This window comes from Dendroctonus ponderosae, unplaced genomic scaffold (genome assembly GCF_020466585.1).
Source record: "Dendroctonus ponderosae isolate FM_Combo_2020 unplaced genomic scaffold, Dpon_F_20191213v2 Dpon_F_20191213_4, whole genome shotgun sequence".
Lineage (NCBI taxonomy): Eukaryota > Metazoa > Arthropoda > Insecta > Coleoptera > Curculionidae > Dendroctonus > Dendroctonus ponderosae.
Genome location: NW_026018611.1, coordinates 15,596,493 through 15,605,983, shown reverse-complemented (window position 1 = coordinate 15,605,983; position 9,491 = coordinate 15,596,493). Strand labels below are relative to the sequence as shown.

The following is a 9,491-nucleotide window of genomic DNA, read 5'->3' as shown; positions in this document are numbered from 1 at the left end:
CGTAGATCATGATGTTCTGTTAGAATTGCTGAAAACTGTTTTCCAAAATTCGCAGCGGGTAGTGTACAGCATCGATTTCTGTGGAACCCAGTAGCTGTCAAAACTTTCACATTTTTACGAATAACTCGGAAATCGTAAATTGTTCAGGTAAAACGTTTGACACAAACTTAACTTAAATTTTGACGACAAATCTGAAAATGAATGAAAAAAGGGGCGGTTCCATTTAAAAAACCAAAGTTGGTAACTACCACACGTTTATGATACACCCCGTATATTGGAAAGTAATTTTAAAATGTGGACCTTTTAAACATGAAAAACTTTCGTAGGACATATTTTCTTGTAAAGTTCATATTTACTGAGATATCGCACTTTGACGCACTAATGAGCAACCCTGTATACATATATTATAGGAATAGGCAAAAAATACAACATAAACTAAAACTTAATAATACGGACCAACGGGTCGTCAAAAAACAAAATTTAATTACGTTCTTATTTCCTTCAGGGATACCAGTTGGTTTAACCGTAACCAACAAGGAAATAAGAAGGTTATTTAATTTAGATCTAAAAATTAATCGTTGAGATTAATTAATTAATTAAAAGTAAATTAGAATTAAATGATCACGTATTGCGGCAGCCAAAGGGGGAATCACCTAGGAACGTACGTACAGCGGGTACCAATAAACTCGCAATTAAGGGAGCGGTTAGATAAAAATGGACTTATCTTTTGATAGTCTATGCCAAGCACTATAATCTTAAATTAATGTCCAGGCGCCCTCCCGAGATGACCGAAGGTATCGCGAAGTAAACCTACAATCAACCACAAAATATCCCCCCTTAGAATAGAAACAAAATAGGGCGGGATTTACATGCTATTTCGAACCTCGCTATTGTAGATGTCGCTCCACAGAATTTTTTTTTGGCAGAAATTTCCAGCAGTTTGCCGTTAGTTTGCTATTTGGAATATATGTGGCGCACCCATAATGCAACGTAGCCGATTCTAGGTCAACTTACGAGATTATTAGAGAATGATTAGAGAAGCAAATCGGTATAAACAAAATTTGAAAGAAAATGAGTGAACGGGGGTTTTCTTATATAGCGAAATTTCTTCGAGGTTTTGATACCCGGAATATTGTTGTGTACTTTCATTTAATTATACTTGTAAAATTGATATTCGGTTAAGAAATTAATTTGAGTAATTTGTCATTGGGTGAGGCCAGGGGGTATGTTCTGTGCAATCAACTAACTTCGGTCTCGCTATGCGTGCCCATTTATCCCGGTAAAAATGGGGTTCCCCTGCAAAACACGCGCGCTTTTGCTATACACGCATACATTTATCAGCCAAAAGGGGTTTCCCAGTAATATGGGATTCCCCGGCACGACAGTCTCTGAGCTGTATGTTAAAATCGGGAGAACGCATCGGTTAAATACCTTCTTCTTTGACCACCTTGGAAGACTGAATCGGAAAAATGTTCTTAATTTTCCATAAGCTGCCGGGGTTAAACCTATTCTACGCTTTATTTCGTGTGTTTGATTGTTTCTTCCAATCCTTATGTCGCGTCCCAGGTATTTGTATAGGCTTACTTGTTCTATGTTATTGTGTCAGTGTAGTAAATTGGATGAGACACTTAAAAAAATGTGCCTGTACCTTTACTGCATATTCACGTCTCATTCAGCACAACCGGATTCAACCGAAAATATTATTTTTCATTAACAACGAACACCCTTAAAAATTGTAGTGGTTTGTGTGCAATATATGGCAACTATATTAAATTTATACTATTTGAGTCACTACATTTTTTCCAAGAAAACTTCATTTTTGTCAATACATTTTATAATGAACCAAATGATATTTTAATCGGAACAATGCTTTGTAAATTTGCTTAAATAATCACGTAACATCAGGTTATATTTACATTGTACACTGAATCCATTTGTAAAATGGGTTTCCTTCCTTTTTTGTTGAAAATAGTTTATGATTCCGTTGAAAAACTTCACATACATCTGCGATTCATTCGGCAGCACTGCACTTTTTACCCAGCTAATGAAGAGCTATGGAACACACATTGCAGCTAAGCTGCAATCTCTCTAGTTGAAGTACGTGGTTTCTGGGTTATAATGGCCAAGACATTAACTTCCGCACCTTCATTTACTACTTTGTCTTCAATTGTTGGCGATATAAAACTTCCATAAGTTTCCAAATTATTGTATAATCTTTTGAATGTTTTCAAGAATGGCTGACAACAGTCAAAATACCTCTCAAAATAGCAATCAGAGGCTCGTCCAACTAATGGAATCTTGGAATAATTCATTTTTACAATGAACCCAACTTAAATTTATAACTAGATCTAGTTACTCTTTCTTATTATGGAAACAATGGATGCCTTCTACTATTTTCCATGGATAACTTCGATCAACTAAATTAATGAAGTAAAAATTATTCGCAGGTACTTCATTTGAGAAAAACCCTAATGATATGATCACTGAAAGCGTAATAAAATGCTCTACTTAATAAAGGCATAATCAGATACCGTTGCCATTTAAAGAACACAAGTTTATGTCATATGGAAAAAATGACAGTTAACTTATCGAAATGTATTATGTCATTTTTTTTAAAAGGCCGTTTCCTACACCTTTTCTATTTAATATTTTCTTGTCAGCTTAATATTGACGGAACTAGACGTTATTTAAAAATCTGCCATAAATTCGTTTTTCATTTAAAGTATCTCCTGATAGCTGTCAAATTTTGAAAAACTTGAATTGGTTTCGAGCAGACCATTCAGAAACTGCAATTCTTTGTACATTTGACATTCTTCGTATCTGATGTAGTTCCGAAGAGTCTTGCACTACTTATATGACTTATCTACTTATCTGACTAATATTTTCTTCGTCTCTAAGTGCCTTGTGTGATCTTTGCTTCTATTATTAATTTGAGAAGCCTGTATTTTTCCTTTTTGGGAATGTGTCCAAAATATTCCAACTTTGAATGCAGCAATGACCATCCATTTGGTTTTTTTGTTTAAATTTAATCCAAATTCTGCACTATTACTCACCACACGGTCAAACAAAGTCTGACGATCTCCCAAGAAGTCCGCGATTATAACGGTGTCGTCAGGGTATTTAAGGTTATTTATGCTTACGCCATTAATGGAAATTCCTTCAGGGCAGTTTTCCATGGCACCTTCGCATATTTTGTCTGAGTGAACGTTAAACAGTTTTATATTGTAATGCATTACATATATGTGTCGAGACAAGACACTGAATGATTGAATACTTGGTCATTGATTGCTCTTGCAAAATTGATATTTTTAGATGTCTGTTTGACGAATATCATATTTTGTCTTTTACTTGCAGATAAATGTGTGCCAGCTCACAAAATAGTTCTTACAGCAAGATCGACACTTTGGAATGAAGAGTTCCTTGAAGGAAAATCGGAGCTGGACTGGTCAGATATAGATTCAGCGGTGGCAACTGGAATTATTTTATGGTTGTATAAGGTATTATGTGATGCGAATTGCAATATATTGTATCTAAAAGCATTTGTCTATTTTAGAGCGACATTAGACTGGTATCCGACGAAATAACTTTGCAACTAATAAAAAAAGCATATGAGTTTAAATTGGACAGTCTCGTCGAGTACTGCGAACAATATCTCATATCGGCAGTGAATATTCGAAACTGCGTCAAGTTTTATAGTGTTGCTGAGGAAATCCATGCCTCTGGTTTAAGGGAATATTGTTCTGGTAATAAAAACGTACATTCGTCAAGTGAATATAAATTAACTGTAATGTCTTTTAGGTCTCATTTCTGCACATTGGGATGACCTGAATTCATCCGACTTTGAACACATGAGTGGTCCCTTACTGCATCAGATGCTGAAGAGCAAAACTCATTTACCTTTGCATAGTGCAGTGCGGCTTCAAAGAGAAGATGTTGTTTTTTTATGCTTGGTGGAAAATTCAAACAGGGTAAGTCGATATTTTTTACATTCCTATTTTATGCATTCATGTAAGTGATATACAGGGTGGGTTTTTAGTGCGATAGAGTCCATTATTTTCTATGGTGTTGAACTTTCGAAAAATAGTTTCATATCAAAGTTGTTGACGCACAAAGTGCGCACATTTTAAAAATATCTTATATCATACAGAGTGTCTCAGAAAAGCGAGGCAAGATCAAAGTGTATTTTTTAAATAGAACTAGAACTTTTTTCTTACTTGCGACGTTGGCAGATTAGCGCCATTTTAGTAAAATTTTGGTTAAAAACATGGTATCTAAAAATTCATTGTAGAAGCAAAAACTAACAGTTAGTGATACAAAAAAATACGTCTTTCCAATCACCACATATCCGGTAAGAATTCTATTGAACCAAAATATCAACACAGTGTACAGGGTGTTAACCATGTGGACTTAAAACTAAATCTTTTTAACGCAATATAACTTTTGTTTTTCAAACGGAAGTACCTGTATATTAATACGTCATTAGATAGACAATTTTAAAAGTTACAAATTTGCATTTACACTTTAAGCTGTTAAATCAACCGTTTTCATAGCTTATATATAGCCGTATATAGAATACCCGGCATAACGCGCGCCATTTGAAATTTACACGTTTGGTACATTACACAAATGAAAGATGATTGTTAATATAATAAGCGGGATAAAAATAAATAATAAGGAGTAAGCGGAAAAAAACTATCAATTGTTTTTTCTTTCCAAAAAATGTATCTACGGGCTTACTGGAGATTTTGCTGTCAACAAGCAAAGCAAATCGTGCACATGATAAGCAGACGCTTGTGTGCGCGTGTGTGTATATTCGTAGGGAAGGGTGCGTGACGTTAAATTTTATCCTTCACTGTTTAAGTCAGTCACAAGTATATGGGTACTTTCTTAATTCACAAACGTAATTTAATAGTTAAATTGTGACATTCAGAAGTTCGGATCTTTTAACTTTTACCAATTAAATATTAATGAACCGGAATGTTCTCGTTCCGCGCATGCGGCCCATCCATATAAACATATGATTTCTGCCATATGTCGCTAACGCCTAAGCGGCCTAAAGCAGGGTCCACACTTGATAGCATGTAGCACAACATTGTCATATAACATTTTTTTAATGCTAGATGTGGAAATAACTGAATTTTGTCCACACTTAAGTTAGTGATATGAACTCGTGGGGTGAAACAGAAGCGCTGCTTGCTGCAGCGACGTACGTTATTATTTTTGAGGACGAAAAAAAAAGATGAAAAATCGAAAAATAAGATTTTGGATTCGTCTTTTCCAGAAACATATATAGTGGAAGTATTTTTTTACATTATCTTATTACAGATGATAGTGGGTTTTAAATCATGGCCTAGCATTTAAGGGGAGCTTTCAACATTTTTGTAGAATCAGTGATGCAGATTTTGAATCTCTATTAACCCTAATTGGTCCAAAATACACAAAATGGACACACGATTGAGAGATGCAGTACCCATCTTGGAACGTCTGGCAGTGACTTTACGGTTTTTGGCTAGCAGAGACTCGTATCCAAGCTTAATGTACCTGTTTAAAATTTCTAAACAATTAATATCACTAATTGTACCTGAAGTTTCAATTTAAATACTGGACTACGGGTATCCCATAATTCTACACGTTTTCTCCATAATTCTATTAGTTTCAAAATACTTTCTTTATTTCACTGATCATTTTCTAACTCCATCTTGTACAGAAAACTAGGAAAACTGCATGACCGCCACTGATGTATACTATACGTTTGCTAACAATGAAAACCGCATATTGCAAGTCTGGACGTGTTGCTACATGTTACAATAAGATTGTTGTACGATTTTCTTTGATCTTTACCGACAAAGGATGGATAGCATGTAACATGTTATATAGTAGGAAAATTTGCTAGATTTCATTATGAAATAATTAAAATGATATGTAACTTGGCTATAAAGCAGCGATATATAGCAAGTCTAGACCCTGCCTAATACAAAAAAAATAAGAATTTGACGCCAGTGCGACAGATACGAACCGTTATTTGATTCTTTGATCTAAACACAAGCCGGGTTATTTCATGATAAGGATTGTTCAGGTTTTATTGGGACACGAGGTTGTTCCAGCGTAATAATTTAAATTAAAGAAGAAAATTATGGAGACATCAAACGATATGGGAATCGGAAAACTGTTGGACTTGATGGATAAGCCAGTTTACTTATGAGACAAAAAAACCCTCAATTTAAATACTTAATAACCGTTGAGAACTCGCGGAACAGTATTGCAATTTCAGTGGGGACATAATTATTTACCATATCTGTCGGTGAATGTTTAAGTGGACTGTATTTTTGTATTATTTTCTTCTTCGTGCGCGTTCCTATCTGAGATGGCACTTCCAACACCGACTTAAGTATATGAATGCACCCAACCGACGAATTAAAACCCGATTCTCGGCAAAATTAAAATGTATATTGCTCAGAACGTTATTTCTACACACGTCTTGTTTGTTTTTCTTTCAATTATCTTAGTTACTAGAAACAAATACAACTTGAAATAAAAAACTAATTGTCACATCGCCCCCTAGACTAACTTATGTGGTTGGCAGAAGAGACAAATAGATCTTGTTTACTCATTTCCCAACAATATCCTTTAATAAGGTGGCAAAATGCCTTCTGTGGCTTTTTTTCGATTCGTGGTGCGAACACCAGAACGCCTACACCTACGACACCTGTTAAGCTGACCCATCCTTAATCAGGTTAAATTTTAAGAATTAAGCACTACGGCGTTGGGTAGACCCGCACTTACTTAAAAGTACCGCTAGCGAACCTACGAACAAACTTACGAACCACACTGTCCTTTGCTATGCCCCAACACATAAAAAGTGTGCGCCGTATCGGTATCGCTGTGTAAGCACCGGAAAATCTACTGTGCTACCCAGGCCTTGGTATAGGTTGTATAGCGCAATAATATACACATGAAGGGTTTGGTATGATTTAAATGTACATTTAAATTTATTCCATTTTTTTTATTGTTACATTATGCGTTCAACATAACTGATAATGTGTACTTTGTCATTTTCAAGATAACACGATACCAACAAATGCTGTACTGGTAGTGATTGCCTTGCGTCAAAGCAATCGCATATATAGAAACTAATAATAATATAAACCTGATTATCTACTTAAGTTATCTACATAATTTTTACTATATTCTTTTGTATTTTTATATGCACTTTGTCTTTTAATTTATTTAATAATTATCAGGAAAACATTTATTATAAGAACATAAAGCCAACAGCCTGATGTACAGCTAGAGAATTTAATAGAATTGTAAAAAGTCCAAATTCGAATACAGTTTTGCCTGAATTACACAATTCGCCTCTACAATAGCAGTGTTCTACATAAGCTGTTCTCAGACCTTTATCTTCATTTGCCTTACACCCTTCTTCATATGGTTCTTCCACTCTGGTTTCAGGATGCCATTTACCATTACTTAAACGTTGCGTGTCAAGTTTTTGGGACGCACAATCTCTTTCAGTACCATTTATTGACACTGAAAATTATTTTGTCGATTAATAATGTCTATATGAATTAAAAGTATTATTTCAGTTATAAGATCCACCCTATGATAATAAATGCCCTGAAAAGCCTTACCTCCGTTAATAATAGCGTACGTGTTCTTTTTTACACAAAACGTCGAGTAAGGGCAATCTACTATGAATCTGTTAGAATGGTCAAAATCTTTACAAAAAGATGATTCATTGGTGAAGTAAATGTATGGAGCAAATGCGCATTTATAACATTCGATGGCTTCTGATCCAAGGAAATCTGAAAAATAAATATAAACATGTATAAAAAAACGCAGTTGATACTAGATTTTATGAATACGCGGTTTGTTATATTTTTGTTTGTTTTACGGGTAGGCTGGTACTACCGGTAGGCTAAACAACATATTGTGTGAAAAAGTCAACATAAAAAAGATCATTTAGCTGATGAGTTATAAATTCGTCATTCAATCAGTTAAGAAGAATTTAATATCTCAAAATTTGGTTTTGCAATTGAGTCCCCAAAGCAGTAACCTGCATATCAATGTGAACGTTCGTTACAAGCATTTGACCACCGAAATGCATAATTCATCACAGAACTGCTCCAGTTAACCTTAGAACCTCATTTCACAACATCGCTTTGCATTATTTACAAGAGCGTTTGGCTCTCTTATAATCTTTGGTTAGATTAATAGTTTTTAAGTTACCAATAAACTACATTAAAATATTACTGATAGGAAAGTGGACAATTCGTTTTCAGGAGCTAATATATTCAAGAAATAAACTTATTTTTTTTAAACATGTTTCCGTACCTACGAAGTAATTTGCAGTACATCTTAAAAGAAATAACGCAACTTTTGAATCATCGTCCAATATACCTACCCGTTTAGCAGACGAGAAGCAAAGACAGACCATTAGCAGACGAGGGATAATTAGTTTGAAATCCATTAGGACCTTAAGCGTGACTTCCCAAAAAAAAWTGCTASACATTTGTGTTTGAAAATAAGTAAATATTGTGCTRTTAATGATATTGAAATCATAGTTTGTGGTCACAAATWTAACTTTTTTATATCTGAATTACATTTATCTTTAATTACCGCACTTGTGCGGTAATAAACATCATTATGACATTTGAAGGAGTGCCAAATCATAGTCATTGTATAACAGTTGTAGATAAAAGTAATTTTTCATACACTAACGCCTGCTCAATTGAGCCTAAAAATAAGGGAYCCCTTAATAAACAAGAGCTTAAAGTTGCCATTTACACATCTCGGCGGTTGCCATTTACATTGTGTTCTTGCGTCTGGTGTAGCTAAASGATCTGTTTGGTAATAATTGATTTCCGTTCTYGGAATCMTAACCTAACTATTTTTTAATTATTGTTTTTCATAACTAGTTTCGTGTGTCCTTTATCATTACAGCTTCAAGTGCTTCTCACATTTTTTTAAATTTAACGGTACATTTCTAATATACACTTTTTGCTTGAATTTACTGTATGAAAAGACATAGAATATAAGTATAGTAATGAAAATATAATAATGTAACTTTTTAATAAATATACGCTAAACTGAACTTTTGTCATTTTACTCTCCGGGTACTTTTTTACTTTATTTTTTCTACATTCATATATTTCTGTTCCCTTAAAACTTGCTTATTTTAAGCAATTTAAATTTGTAATTAAGCAAGTCTTTTTCCATGCTTTTCTTACTATGGCTAAACTAAAATATTTTCAATTCCTGCGCTCTTACGTTGATAAATTCCGGCCATGCTCAGTTAACCAAACAGCAATAAGTATGTATTTAATAACAAAATAGAACCCAAACTGACTCGTATAAGAAATATAATATAGAAAACAGCGAAGAGAAAACCAAACTAGTTTTCAATTTAAGCGTAGAATTTAAATTTAAGACTCGTACACTAAACGCTCAGGTCGCTATCCCACTGGGCCAGAGCTGGGTAATGTTCAATG

General features: G+C 34.3%; 2 protein-coding genes across 2 annotated transcripts in view; one reads left to right on the top strand and one right to left on the bottom strand.

The window, feature by feature from the left end:
* Positions 1 to 9,491, top strand: part of LOC109541266 (rabankyrin-5) — a 73,604-nt gene that overhangs the window by 16,482 nt on the left and 47,631 nt on the right. The window contains exons 3-5 of the mRNA XM_048665995.1: positions 3,355 to 3,497; positions 3,554 to 3,743; positions 3,799 to 3,968. Of these exons, the coding sequence (XP_048521952.1) occupies positions 3,355 to 3,497; positions 3,554 to 3,743; positions 3,799 to 3,968 (503 nt within the window). The remainder of the gene's footprint in view (positions 1 to 3,354; positions 3,498 to 3,553; positions 3,744 to 3,798; positions 3,969 to 9,491) is intronic.
* The window catches only part of LOC109541268, a 23,563-nt gene continuing 21,054 nt past the window's right edge, over positions 6,983 to 9,491 (bottom strand). The window contains exons 3-4 of the mRNA XM_019910079.2: positions 7,632 to 7,805; positions 6,983 to 7,530 (exon numbers count right to left, since the gene is read on the bottom strand). Of these exons, the coding sequence (XP_019765638.2) occupies positions 7,253 to 7,530; positions 7,632 to 7,805 (452 nt within the window). The 3' untranslated portion in view covers positions 6,983 to 7,252. The remainder of the gene's footprint in view (positions 7,531 to 7,631; positions 7,806 to 9,491) is intronic.